This window comes from Oncorhynchus nerka, linkage group LG20, assembly GCF_034236695.1.
Source record: "Oncorhynchus nerka isolate Pitt River linkage group LG20, Oner_Uvic_2.0, whole genome shotgun sequence".
Taxonomy (NCBI): domain Eukaryota; kingdom Metazoa; phylum Chordata; class Actinopteri; order Salmoniformes; family Salmonidae; genus Oncorhynchus; species Oncorhynchus nerka.
The window spans coordinates 38,279,497-38,294,564 of record NC_088415.1 but is presented as its reverse complement, the minus strand read 5'-3'; the positions used below and the strand labels follow the sequence as shown (position 1 = coordinate 38,294,564).

Sequence of the window (15,068 nt, the reverse complement as noted above, 5' to 3'; positions counted from 1 at the left end):
AGTACGCTTTGTTCTACAAAGGTTTCAGCTTGCACCCAGATGACACGCTCTACTGGCAGCTCCCAGAGCAGTTCATAGGGGATAAGGTAACAGTACGAGCCAGGCCCAGCCTTCCTGCACCCTGACTGGGTGTTTACCCTTCAGTTAACCGTTTGGCCACAGAGCCACCCCACCATTCCTCCACCTGAACTATCAGAGCTGTGGAAGGGAAATGAAGGGCAGGGCGGCACCACCAGACAACCCTGTGTAGTGTACAGCACTTATTGATTCATGATCACTGTTTAACTAAGACACTTCTCCAAGTGGTGGGAGGTCAAGCATGACTCCGTTTTTATTGGAGAAGATGAACGTCTTAGAGAAATGTAATACATCATGTGTTCTATGATCGCTTCACGTTTTTTGCTCTTACAGAAAGACACATTTCTAATAGAAGAGGCCTAAATGTATTTATCTCCACCTCTACAATAGGTGAACTCGTATGGTGGGAAGCTGAAGTATACCATCTCCTATGTAGCCGGCCAGAGAGGAACAGCCATCGAAGACGCTGATGTTCAGATTATTGTAAGTATGCACCAAAGTTAACATTGCGTTCAATCTCATTTACTGTTGTTGCATCCATTCCATAGCACACTCAGGACCCCACAAGTTATGAACGTCATTCTCTTCCATGTACTGCTGTCGCATCAATTCATTTTACACTCACCTGCCATGGGTTGCCCTTGTCATTGTTGCCCACAGGGAAATGACATCACCCTGGTGGCTCGCCAGCTTTGGCAGAGGGGAAAGGGGACAAGAGAGTCCCGCCAGTTTGAGCTCGTCTTCAGAGAGGTCAGTGTTATACAGTAGCTGTGATCTTTATAGTCCCCAAATGGTGATTTGATTGCAACCTTTACCATCCGTTCCTCATTGACATAGGTCACACTAGCATCCTGGTGATACAATAGTAGTAACTCCCATATCCCTGCCCTGTAGGAGAACTGGCGTCGCCCAGACGGCATGCCTGCCACTAGGGAGCACCTGATGATGGTGCTGGCTGACCTGGATGACATCCTGGTGCGGGCCTCCTACTACACAGAGATGAGGTCCTCCAGCATCTCCGAGGTCAGCATGGAGGTGGCCGTGCCCAACTACAGCGGCCTGGCTCAGGCTCTGGAGGTTGAGCAGTGCCGCTGCCCGCCCGCCTACCAGGGACTCTCCTGTCAGGTAAGAGGAGCTTTCTCTCTCTCTCTGCCACAAGTGGCAATGTTGACTAATTAACCTCAAACGTAAATGTATGTATGTTTGAACAGTCAGCAGACTTTAACATTTTTGCCTCCTGGAGAAAGCATGCTCGAAGGAGGACCAGGCTCCGTGTCCAGGAAACCCACCCTGAGAGTGTCAAGGTGTGATGTGTGATGACAGTTGTAACTCTCTCTCTACCAGGACTGTGCCCCTGGCTACACTCGTACCGGAGGGGGCCTGTACCTGGGCCACTGTGAGCTGTGTGAGTGCAACGGGCACTCTGACTCCTGCCACCCCGAGAATGGCATCTGCACGGTATGCAGCCCAGAGAATCTCTTTAGGGCAGTTGTTTTGATGAATTTCTCATTTAGTTTATTTAACCTTCATTTTATCCAGGTTAACCTCGTTAATTTAAAACCAGGAATGCTAATGTAGGATCAGTTCAGCCTCTGAGATCACAATGAATCCTAGCTCACCACCCACATGGCCTCAGGTACAAAATAGCAGTAGATTTGAAACAAGTACATTGAATAACAAGCGAGTGGTTGTCGTCTTCCCGCATCTCTAGAGCTGTCTGCACAACACCCAGGGAGAGCTGTGTGAGCAGTGTGCCCCAGGTTTCTATGGGGATCCCACCGCTGGAACCCCAGAGGACTGCCAGCCCTGTGCCTGCCCTCACACCGACCCTGACAACCAGTGAGTAGTGAGCCGCTAACAGGATTAGGACACAGAACACAGTCTCAGTCCGGATGGGGGATAAAAAGGGGTCGTTGCTTTGCTTCTGTAACAACGATAAACAGTATCAAAATGGTCCTCCATTGGAACAAGATGTAGTTCTCAGTCATTCATATCTGTCTTTGAAACTTTGCCCTACATCCCAACTTGGAACAGATCCCACTGAGTTAGTTATTACTGGAGTATACTGTACTTGCTTATCTGTGTGTGTTTGCCAGGTTCTCCCCCACCTGTGAGAGCCTTGGTAACGGTGGTTATCAGTGTACTGCTTGCCAGCCTGGATACACTGGCCAGTACTGTGAGCGGTAAGCTGACACAACTCTCTCTTTACCTCTCTATTCTAGCCCGGTCCCAGATCTGTTTGTTCTGTCTTGTCGGTGTCCTGTGGTCATTGTAATGCCAATGGCTATACAACACAAACTGAGCTAGTACCAGGCTGCTCTATTCAGACTGGCTTTTCAGTGTCCTTTGACATTGTGTTGACTCTAAATGAATGTCTTTCTCTCTGTCCCCTACAGCTGTGCAACTGGATACGTTGGAAATCCACAAGACAGGATTAAGTGTCGTCCATTCAATAGTAAGGGAACCCAAAACGTCCAGTAGACTTGGATACATGTTGTATTGAGTGAACCAACTGAAAAGGAACTCAAAATCAATCTACTTTTTCTTCCTGCCAGACTGTAACCACCAAGAGTGTCTATGCGATTGATCCTTGTGCCCTAACCTTTGACCCTTAACCTCTGACCCAGCAGCGGCAGCCTCCCTGGTGGTGAAAGTGTACCCTGAGAGGGTTTTGGTGGCCCAGGGCAGCCCAGTGACCCTGCGGTGCCAGGTGACCGGCCCTCCACCCCATTACTACTACTGGTCCAGGGAGGATGGACGCCCCGTGACCAACAGCGCCGTCAGACAAAGACAAGGTATAGTATACTGGACAGACCAGTTCTGGGTAATAGGGAGTATGACTTGGCCTAGCATAAGAGCCATACATACATTACTGTTGTTGTATATAGCAGCACAGTATACACTCCTCACTAAAGACCAGTATTGGTGAATATAGATACAATCGTCCCTGCGCCTCTGTTAGAAGGTGTAGTAATGACCAGTAGGAGACAGATGTACAGAACACACTTTTTTTGCACACACTTAAGATGCACACACACACCAATGTAGCAAGATGGGACTAGTAGAAGTGGTTGTATGGTCATAAATGCACTACACAGTAGGGAATGTCCAGAGAGGGAAGTGTCCATGGGGTGAGGCCCAGCGGTCAGTCTTCTGTGGGTTGCTACAGCCAGGTGGTTGGTCACCTTGCTATTCACTCCTGGTGTTGCAGAGAAAGACTGAGGTACAGATGGTAGTGGGGGTCTGTTACCCCACCAGATAAGGCCTGTGATTGACTGACCCTGTCAGGTGACTGAGTTCCCTGGCAACTTGGTGTGAAATGGGGGCAGAGTGACCTAAGAACAATAGAAAGCCCATCCACCGAGTACCTCTACTCTTCTCCTTTCAAGTGGCATTCCAGTCTCCTTTTCACCTCATTTAACACCTGATTTACTTAACAAAAGGCACATCTCAATAGGTGGTCCAGGCGAGTCATGACTTGGCACATGTGTGTGTATGTGGGGGGGGGCTGTCCTCTTTTGTTCTCTATTGCTCCTCAATTTTTTCTCAAGCAAGAGAGGAGGTGATGACATCACAGATTCCCAGCAGAACAACATCTTGAAGTGTTCAGTTTTGTAAAAAAATATATTTTTGCTCAAAACATATTTTTGTACCCTGTAGTGTGTACTTTACTGTATTTATACTTTGGATAGCGCTTTTCAACACTAAAAGATCCAAAAACGCTGGATGTGACTCATGGGAAACTGTAAGGCTTTTCTACGCTATTGAAGTACTAGTCCATTCCCCTTGGTAATTTAATCTCATTCCGTGTTCCTACCTATTCTCTCAGGAGAGGAGCTGCATATCCCCAGTGTTCAGCCCAGTGACACAGGCATGTATGTCTGTACCTGCAGAGACCAACGCAACACCAACAGGAGCCGCGCTGAGATTGTCGTCACAAGTACGCATTTCTAATTGTCCGTTAAAATAGTGCATTTGGAATACTTTTGTGATTTTTTTCCCCCACTGATCTTGCAGATAGTTGTTGAATAGTTAAAACTGACTTGAACAAAATATGTTCGAAGTTGAGACAGTAAAAACTTTTAAAATTGTAACTTGGGACATTTGAGTGTTTACTGAATGGTTTCTGTGCATGTCTTTCTCCAGCTGTCTCGTACAAACCCATTCAAGTGACCATCGAGGAGCCCAAAGCACGGAGTGTCACAGTTGGCGCAACAGTCAGCTTCATCTGCACAGCCAAGAGCCAGGTAAGATGATCTACCGACATGGAGACATTAATACAATCAATTAGGTTTATTTTAATGTATCTTTGATGGTTGGCATTGTGCTTAAATCATTTCCCACCACCTGGATTTTGTCCTATGTAGCAAAATTTGAAATTCAGTTTTTTTTACAGTGGATAAAAGGAGAGACTGAGAATATTGAATGATTATTAGATGACGTTTACCCGAAGCACTTGTCTAAATTGATGGGTTGTGTGAAAGAAATGCTATAACCACCCCCCAGCCACATCTAGCTAAGTGGGTCCCTATTGTCTAGACATGTACACATGTTCATAAAATACAATAGATGGCCGTAATCACCCTCAGACAGACACATCTGGCTAATTTGATGGGTCATGTAATAATCCGTCCCGAGGTGGAGTCTTTTGTTTAGACATGTAGTTAGCTAGCTAGTTTAACAATGAACTGGCATAATCCCAACTCATACTACTACCAATACAAACATTGTCATGTAGTTTGAATCTGCAGGTACCTAAAGCTAACCAGCTAGGTTCGGTGTTAACTAATTAACATTAGGCTATAAACTAGCAATGCATTTCTGATTCCTATAATATTACTACACAGATCATGAACGTAACGTTAGCTAGCGAGCCAACAATCTAACGTTCGCTAGCTAGCGAACAGTATGCTTTAACTTGCAATGAAACGACTTTCTGACAAAATTAGAAACGTAGAATATCTGAAAATGTAGCTAGACTCTTACCTGTATACATGGATGAACACGGCTCCATTTTGTTTGTAGCTACATCTTGTTTGGCGAATGTTGTGTCAAGTCACTCCGGTTCACACTGACTGTGGCGTGTGCAGAAAGTAGCCCATCACAACTTTTTCAACTGATCTGTCAATAGCACCTGCTAAATTCAGGGCATCAATGTTGTTACGTAAAGTAGCAAAACGTTTGTAGGTCTCGATGGCTGACATCATATACATTTAAAACACGCAGCGGTAGAAGGGACTATCAACACATACTGTGCAGCTCATGTTATAGACAGAAGCATGCTACATGACAGACCAATCCAAACTCATCTTCCGGCATGTCCAGCCCATCCATTATCTCAGCCAATCATAGCTAGCAGGAAGGTCTTTTTCTGTGGCTTAACCAACTAGGGTCGTAATTGAACAATTTTATTCATATTTACAGATGGAATACATGTTTGTTATTAAGGCACATGAAAGTTCATGTTCCAGGAGGCAATTCTTCCAAAAAGACGTTCAATTGCCTCTCCTGTGAGGTAGTGATGTGCGAAATACCACCTAGCATCCTGAAACAGGTTATAATTGACAACACCTTTGTTTACCATATACCTTATTATTAACCTGTTGCGACGAGCAATCCCGTATCCGGGATCCTATTTATAGCCTCAAGCTCATTAGCATAACGCAACGTTAACTATTCATGAAAATCGCAAATGAAATGAAATAAATATATTAGCTCTCAAGCTTAGCCTTTTGTTAACAACACTGTCATCTCAGATTTTCAAAATATGCTTTTGAACCATAGCTAAACAAGCATTTGTGTAAGAGTATTGATAGCTAGCATAGCATTAAGCCTAGCATTCAGCATGCAACATTTTCACAAAAACAAGAAAAGCATTCAAATAAAATAATTTACCTTTGAAGAACTTCAGATGTTTTCAATGAGGAGACTCTCAGTTAGATAGCAAATATTCAGTTTTTCCAAAAATATTATTTGTGTAGGACAAATCGCTCCGTTTTGTTCATCACGTTTGGGTAAGAAAACCCCCGAAAATTAAGTCATTACAACGCAAACTTTTTTCCAAATTAACTCCATAATATCGACAGAAACATGGCAAACGTTGTTTAGAATCAATCCTCAAGGTGTTTTTCACATATCTATCGATGATAAATCATTCGTGGCAGTTGACTTTCTCCTCTGAAGAAAATGGAACGCGCATGGACCTGGAGATTACGCAATAATTTCGACGGAGGACACCGGGCGGACACCTGGTAAATGTAGTCTCTTATGGTCAATCTTCCAATGATATGCCTACAAATACGTCACAATGCTGCAGACACCTTGGGGAAACGACAGAAAGTGCAGGCTCATTCCTGGCGCATTCACAGCCATATAAGGAGACATTGGAACACAGGGCAAAATCTGGACCATTTCCTGTATGAAATTTCATCTTGGTTTCGCCTGTAGCATTAGTTCTGGGGCACTTACAGATAATATCTTTGCAGTTTTGGAAACGTCAGAGTTTTTTCTTTCCAAAGCTGTCAATTACATGCATAGTCGAGCATCTTTTCGTGACAAAATATCTTGTTTAAAACGGGAACGTTTTTTATCCAAAAATTAAAAGAGCGCCCCCTATCTCGAAGTTAAACTATTTTTTATTTTATTTCACCTTTATTTAACCAGGTAGGCCAGTTGAGAACAAGTTCTCATTTAAACTGCGACCTGGCCAAGATAAAGCAAAGCAGTGCGACAAAAACAAGAGAGTTACACATAAACAAACGTACAGTCAATAACACAATAGGAAAATATATGTACAGTGTGTGCAAATGTAGAAGAGTGGGGAGGTAAGGCAATAAATAGGCCATAGAGGCTAAATAATTACAATTTTGCATTAACACTGGATGTGCAGATGATGTGCAAGTAGAGATACTGGGGTGCAAAGGAGCAAGAGAAATATATCTGCTGGAGCGCGTGCTATGGGTGGGTGTTGCTATGGTGACCAGTGAGCTGAGATAAGGCAGGGCTTTACCTAGCAAAGACTTATAGATGACCTAGAGCCAGTGGGTTTGGCGACGAATATGTAGTGAGGGCCAGCCAACGAGAGCATACAGGTCGCAGTGGTGGGTAGTATATGGGCCTTTGGTGACAAAACGGATGGCATTGGGATAGACTGCATCTAGTTTGCTGAGTAGTGTTGGAGGCTATTTTGTAAATGGCATCGCCGAAGTCAAGGATCATTAGGATAGTTTTACAAGGGTATGTTTGGCAGCGTGTCTGAAGGAGGCTTTGCTGCGAAATAGGATGCCGATTCTAGATTTAATTTTGGAGATGCTTAATGTGAGTCTGGAAGGAGAGTTTACAGTCTAACCAGACACCTAGGTATTTGTAGTTGTCCACATATTCTAAGTCAGAACCGTCCAGAGCGGTGATGCTAGTCGAGCGGGCGGGTGGAGGCAGCAATTGGTTGAAGAGCATGCATTTAGTTTTACTAGCATTTAAAAGCAGTTGGAGGCCACGGAATGAGTGTTGTAAGGCATTGAAGCTCGTTTGGAGGTTTGTTCACACAGTGTCCAAAGAAGGGCCAGATGTATGCAGAATGGTGTCGTCTGCGTAGAGGTGGATCAGAGAATCACCAGCAGCAAGAGCGACATCATTGCTATATACATAGAAGAGTCGGCCTGAGAATTGAACCCTGTGGAACCCCCATATAGACTGCCAGAGGTCCAGACAACAGGCCCTCCGATTTAACACATTGAACTCTATCAGAGAAGTAGTTGGTGAACCAGACGAGGCAGTCATTTGAGAAGCCAAGGCTATTGAGTCTGCTGATAAGAATGCAGTGATTGACAGAGTCGAAAGCCTTGGCCAGGTCGATGCTGACGGCTGCACAGTACTGTCTTTTATCGCTTTTGGTTATGATATCGTTTAGGACCTTGAGCGTGGCTGAGGTACACCCATGACCAGCTCGGAAACCAGATTGCATAGTGGAGAAGGTACGGTGGGATTCGAAATGTTCGGTGATCTGTTTGTTAACTCGGCTTCAAAGATTTTAGAAAGGCAGGGCAGGATGGATATAAGTCTATAAAAAAACGCTGGTCCGACCAATCGGATTCCACTCTTCAAGATTGCTTTGATCACGTGGACTGGGATATGTTCCGCATTGCGGCGAACAACAACATTGACGAATACGCTGATTTGGGGAGAGAGTTTATTAGCAAATGCATCAGTGATGTTGTACCCACAGCGTCTATTAAGACATTCCCCAACCAGAAAACGTGGATTGACGGCAGCATTCGCGCAAAACTGAAACCGCAAACCACTGCTTTTAATCAGGGCAAGGTGACCGGAAACATGACCGAATACAAATAGTGTAGCTATGCCCTCCGCAAGGCAATCAAACAATCTTAAGTGTCAGTATAGAGACAAAGTGGAGTCGCAATTCAACGGCTCAGACATGAGAGGTATGTGGCAGGGTCTACAGTCAATCACGGACTACAAAAGAAAAACCAGTCCCGTCACGGACCACGATGCCTTGCTCCCAGACAGACTAAACTACTTTTTTGCTCGCTTTGAGGACAATACAGTGTCACTGACACGGCCCGTTACCAAAACCTGCAGGCTCTCCTTCACTGTAGCCAACGTGAGTAAAACATTTAAACGTGTTAACCCTCGCAATCAGTCCCACATGCTTTAAGAGTGCCACCATTGTTCCTGTTCCCAAGAAAGCTAAGGTAACTCTAAATGACTACCGCCCTGTAGCACTCACTTCCATCATCATGAAGTGCTTTGAGAGACTAATCAAGGACACCCTAGACCCACTCCAATTTGCTTACCACCCCAATAGGTCCACAGACGACGCAATTGCCATCACACTGCACACTGCCCTATCCCATTTGGACAAGAGGAATACCTATGTAAGAATGCTGTTCATCGATTACAGCTCAGCATTTAACACCATAGTACCCTCCAAACTCGCCATTAAGCTCGAGACCCTGGGTGATGAGGGTAGGTAACAACATCTCCAACCCGCTGATCCTCAACACTGGGTCCCCACAAGGGTGCGTTCTGAGCCCTCTCCTGTACTCCCTGTTCACCCACGACTGCGTGGCCATGCACGCCTCCAACTCAATCATCAAGTTTGCAGACGACACTACAGTGGTAGGCTTGATTACCAACAACGACGAGACGGCCTACAGGGAGGAGGTGAGGGCCCTCGGAGTGTGGTGTCAGTAAAATAACCTCACACTCAATGTCAACAAAACAAAGGAGATGATCGTGGACTTCAGGAAACAGCAGAGTGAGCAGCCCCCTATCTACATTGACGGGACAGTAGTGGAGAGTACACATCACGGACAAACTGAAATGGTCCACCCACACAGACAGCATGGTGAAGAGGCTGAAGAAATTTGGCTTGTCACCAAAAACAAACTTTTACAGATGCACAATCGAGAGCATCCTGTCAGGCTGTATCACCACCTGGTACGGCAACTGCTCCTCCCATAACTGTAAGGCTCTCCAGATGGTAGTGAGGTCTGCACAACGCATCACCGGGTGCAAACTACTTGCCCTCCAGGGCACCTACACCACCCGATGTCACAGGAAGGCCAAAAAGATCATCAAGGACAACAACCACCCGAGCCACTGTCTGTTCACCCCGCTATCATCCAGAAGGCGTGGTGAGTACAGGTGCATCAAAGCGGGGACCAAGAGACTGAAAAACAGCTTCTATCTCAAGGCCATCAGACTGTTAAACAGCCATCACTAACATTGAGTGGCTGCTGCTAATATACTGACTCAACTCTAGCCACTTTAATAATGGAAACATTTATGTAATCAATTTATCACTAGCCACTTTATATAATGCTTACATACCCTACATTACTCATCTCATATGTATATACTGTACTCTATACAATCTACTGCATCTTGCCATCTTGATGTAATGTATATACTAGCCACTTTAAACAATGCCACTTTATATAATGTTTTCATAGCCTACATTACTCATCTCATATGTATATACTGTACTCTATACCATCTATTGCATCTTGCCTATGCCGTTCGGGTCATATATTTGTATGTACATATTCATTCCTGTACACTTGTATAAGGTAGTTGTATAAGGTAGTTGTTGTGAAATTGTTAGGTTAGATTACTTGTTAGATATTACTGCATGTTCGGAACTAAGAAGCACAAGCATTTCCTTACACTCGCATTAATTATCTGCTAACCATGTGTATGTGACAAATACATTTGATTTGATGAAAGAAATAAAAGATTAAATAAATAATTCTCTCTACTATTTTTCTGACATTTCACATTCTTAAAATAAAGTGGTAGTCCTAACTGACCAAAGACAGGGAATTCTTACTAGGATTAAATGTCAGGAATTGTAAAAAAAAATAAAAAAAATAAGTTTAAATGTATTTGACAACGGTGTTTGTACACTTCCGACTTCAACTGTATATATGAAGAAAACAATATATACACGGGACAGGACAGGACAAGCCAAAACACACGTCCGACTGCTACGCCATCTTGGTCAGACACATTAAGCACAATTGTCCCCCTCTTACTGGCCACCCTGTTGCATTTCTTTCTCTCTTATTTGTGTTTACTTCACATCTTGTACCCATCTGTCCCCTTCCAGTCTCCAGCCTACACCCTGGTGTGGACTCGGCGGGGTAACGGCAAGCTGCCCAACAGAGCCATGGACTTCAACGGCATCCTGACCATCCAGAACGTCCAGCCTGAGGACGCTGGCATCTACGTGTGTACAGGCTCCAACATGTTTGCCATGGACGAGGGTACTGCCGTCCTCTACGTGCCAGGTTCGTGATCCCAGGCTCCATCATGCTGTTAGCCATCAGCCTCTATACCACCACCCTACAAGCTCTATTTCTTTGAGTTCCTCCCCTTAGCCCTCCTTGAATGGTGCATGACCCGCCTTCCTTTTGCTTTGCCTCGGTCTCCCTTATATCAGGCACTGTGTTGAATGTGTTTTTCTGTCTGCAGCTTTTGGCAAACAGCATAACCCCTGTCACTCCCGCTCCCTGCCCCCCACGTCCTAAACTACGACAACCTCTCACTTTAAACCCTTCCAATCTCTCTCTATGCTACCTGTCTCTGTCTTTCTAATAATGGCCCGACCTTCGTACTGTGTGTACAATCTTTACTAGTATTAGGTTCTAAAAACTCACAGACAATTAGTAAAGCTTAAACTATGTTGAATCAATCAAAGGGTCAGACAGCTGAAACAGAGAAAAAACATGTTCCCACCAGCACAAGTATATATACCCCAATTTGGGTTAAGTCTCCTCATTCCCTATAAACATTACATTTGTATTGTTAGTCATAAAGTTAAGTGATGTGGGTAATAAACTGTTCCTTCTCCCTGAATTTGACCTGACCCTGACCTCACAGCTCTCCACCCTTATCAGTGACCTCAACCATATACATTCCTCCTACAGATACCTAGTAACTTCTGGTGTAGAAACCAGACTGTGGCCATTTCTCCTTTCCCTAGGGTACCTGATGATTAACAATATTTCAAGTTTAGAAGTCAGAACCCATCACTGGTCCATGAGCAATATACCGCTTGTGGATATACTAATGATTTAATAATCAAAAGGTCCATCAGTTTAAGATACAATATGTGTGTCGTTTGTCTAAGACATCATAGCACACAGTAGACTTCAATGCTACCAAAGTCCAAAGATATTGCCCACTCAAGAGTTTCAAGTAGTTTTAGTTACTTTGAACTGTGGTCTTACCACCCACAATGGATATACCAAAGAAGGTTGTCTTGCCCAGTGGCATATATTTGATTCATTTTCAAGTTGCTTCTTGGTTTAATACTCAGTGAGGACTTATCAATCCTTTGGTCTCTGTTGCCATCGGTGACAGTCCTTTGGTCTCTGTTGCCATCGGTGACATCTTCTCTCTGATCTTTAGCTGTTGCTGCCTTCACTGTGGGTTCGGTGGTGGTTTGGTAACTTTTTAGCCACTTGTACACTAGTTTGTGCCACTTCAATTTTCTTACTAGCAGGGTGTTGGTTATTTGGTGTCTTTCCTGAGCTCTGCAACCCTGGCTGGGAAGGTGGTGGTTTCTCCTTGAGCTGTAGTGGTTGATGAGGTATATGGATGACAAGATGGGTGCTTAGTGACTCTGACTGGGACTGACATTCAAAGAGGACTTCAGTCAATCACCCTGGGGACATACAGTACTGTATAGAAGCCCCATCACGATCCCAATCTCCATTCTCCCTCGAGTGTGACGTGATGACCATACAGGGAAAGAACCAGCACACACTGTATAAAAATCTGATTTGTTACTTTCCTGATTGTTTTGATGAATGTTAATGTTGAAAATGGTGCTATCAACCTTGGAGCAGGTAAAGAACCTGTGGTTGAACTTTAGGTTCGTAATATATCTATCTATCGCTGCTTTCACTATCTGTTCTATGGATCTGATTATTAAGAGGGTCCAAGGCATTGCATTGTCAATAGTAAGTAAGGCTTCTTGTTTTGCATCATACTATCCAGTATGTGTAAATCTGGCGCCAAGAAAAATGTGTTCAAGATTTGACTTTTGAAAGGTTATTGAGGCTAGTTTGATTTCAAATGCTGTCACAAGTCAACTTACTTGCTGGGGTATGTCACACTTTGTTGCGTTTAATTTGTGTTGAGGTTTAACATTTTATTCAACATTTATAAATCAGGGGCACAGTAAAAAAATATATATATAATTGATTTTTTTATACCAATATGTTATACAAGCATAGAATTTTTTGACTATACAATCAAATTTGAGAAATGTTAGAGAAATGTTACATAAACAGCAAGATACATAGATAGGGAAAGATGATTGGTTAGTACTTGATTTTATGCTGTATTCATGCGTTTCCTTGCATGATAAAAACACAGTTTACATTTATTTTGACAACAGATAAAAAGTTTGTAAAAATGTTTTGTCAGTGCATTCATTTTTTTATGTTTCAAATGTGTCTTGTCAAAAACATAAATTAATTTAAAAAAAAATATATATATATATATATATATATATATATATATATATATTACACAGTATCTTACTATGAGACAAATAGATTGATTCGGTGGCTGAAATATGCCAATTCAAATCTCGCTGGTGTGCCGATAGACAGAATCTGCCAGGATAACCAAAGGTGCCGTTTCAAACATATTTTACTGTACAGTATACTATATACTGATTTAAATTGATTTGTAATATCTAACGGATACTGACGCAATATACAAATATCACAATGTGTTTAAAAAAAAAAAATCTTAACTGTGAAAATGTTGAAAAAGTAATGATCATAGACTTGAAGATATGACACTGAGTCATGCAGAGTGAGACTTCAATGGATCAGAAGATATTACCACCCTCAGTGTACAAAGCTCCAGATATGAATTCTTGACTACTAACAAGCATGTTTCGTAAATGTGTCTCTACTGTCTGTATTCTTGTTGTCTAGTGTTCTGCCATACCTTATTGTTGTGCTCTTGTCCCATGTGTTTGTGAAGTATACCTGTAACTAGTTGATTTTGAATCTCTCCGAGTAGACATTATTCACTGTTACACCAGCAAATGACCATAGTTCATAGCAGCAATGTTTTATATAGCATAGGGGAAGACACATTTTGGTTGAATGCATTCAGTTGTGCAACTGACTAGGTATCCCCCTTTCCCCATTCCTGTATGTAATATGAATGCAACAACACAATCTCCAAGGTGATATGGTTTATATCCTACCCAACATTCACAGAACCTCAGAAATCTCTCAGAAAGCATACAATTACTCACCTAAATTCATTGAAAGGTAAGTGTGTGTGTGTTGATTGTGAATACATACAACTACAGCTATCTCTGATCATCATGAAAAAGCTACCTTACTCCTTGGTCTGTATGTGTCGTACTGGCTGAATCAGATTAGTTTTTGCATGTGTCTAAATGGACAATCCTCGAAAATGCACATTTTTCTTTGAAGAAAGGGGCTAGTGTCCTCAATACGTAGTTGTTGTTCCTCATTCAGTTCTCAATCTTAATTGGAGAACCTGTTTGAATACTTAAAATGCATAATGGGGATTTGGTGCCTGTTGCATTCAAGTTCTGGTATGTTCCTTGCCGATCATTCTACTGTTGTATTGTTTTGTCTTGTGCTTTTTGGAAAATCACTGGCACAAGAAATACCAGGCAGTACTTGGACGGACCACGGTATTCTGGGGAATAATTGGGCCACAGGCTCAGTGGGAGGAGCATTGGACGATGATCCCAATGCCAGTGTTCCACCGTTGACCTGGAGACTCACCTGTCAGTTTCCCTTCCTCCTCCCTCCCCCCATTTCCAGAGGCCTCACAGACTCAGATGTTTTACACGACCTATGAAATGTTGGAAGGACATGGAAAGCGTAAGTGGGCATGGCATGGCCACACCTCTCCACCTCCACCCCGCCTCACCCCTGGAGGGCTTCTCACACTCTCGGTCACGCATGCATTCATCTACCGCCGTCGTCAGCATGAAAATGGTGGTCTGGTAATGCCCATGTACAATCAACCACAGGGATTACATACAGTTTGCACTTCACATAAGGTTATACGGTTACATGGTTATAGGGTTAACTGGACTATCATAGGGAGGCATGCATCTTCAAAGGTCTTAATTGAAATGCCGAAATGCAAGTCGAAGCTGGCTCTGCATTTCGTCTCCTGCAACGTATAGCCTTTGAACAGACAATATTCCTGATAACATACATATATATATATATATATAATCTTTTTGATAACATATGTTGGTAATACTCTTGACATCATATACTTTAGTTATTACAGTACATAGTAGGTTGTACATTAGCATTACTAGGCCATGTCTGGCTCCTATGGTATGGGTTCATAGGTGCAGGTGCATGGTCATTTATGTTGGAAGCTCCTCTCAAAGGTTGAGTCCACAAAAGGTTGAGTCCACCCACAAAGTTCCTCATGCACTTAAT

At 43.2% G+C, this 15,068-nt stretch overlaps 1 protein-coding gene across 12 annotated transcripts in view; it reads left to right on the top strand.

The window, feature by feature from the left end:
* LOC115102455 (basement membrane-specific heparan sulfate proteoglycan core protein-like) overlaps positions 1 to 15,068 on the top strand; it is a 173,367-nt gene that overhangs the window by 114,392 nt on the left and 43,907 nt on the right. For 10 of the 12 annotated variants that reach the window (XM_065005480.1, XM_065005479.1, XM_065005473.1 and 7 more), the window contains 12 exons: positions 469 to 561; positions 739 to 828; positions 973 to 1,203; positions 1,423 to 1,536; positions 1,790 to 1,917; positions 2,175 to 2,261; positions 2,475 to 2,533; positions 2,706 to 2,873; positions 3,908 to 4,018; positions 4,225 to 4,325; positions 10,709 to 10,889; positions 14,430 to 14,489. In XM_065005480.1, the coding sequence (XP_064861552.1) occupies positions 469 to 561; positions 739 to 828; positions 973 to 1,203; positions 1,423 to 1,536; positions 1,790 to 1,917; positions 2,175 to 2,261; positions 2,475 to 2,533; positions 2,706 to 2,873; positions 3,908 to 4,018; positions 4,225 to 4,325; positions 10,709 to 10,889; positions 14,430 to 14,489 (1,423 nt within the window). The remainder of the gene's footprint in view (positions 1 to 468; positions 562 to 738; positions 829 to 972; positions 1,204 to 1,422; positions 1,537 to 1,789; positions 1,918 to 2,174; positions 2,262 to 2,474; positions 2,534 to 2,705; positions 2,874 to 3,907; positions 4,019 to 4,224; positions 4,326 to 10,708; positions 10,890 to 14,429; positions 14,490 to 15,068) is intronic. The other 2 variants (XM_065005470.1, XM_065005475.1) reach the window with 2 other exon arrangements.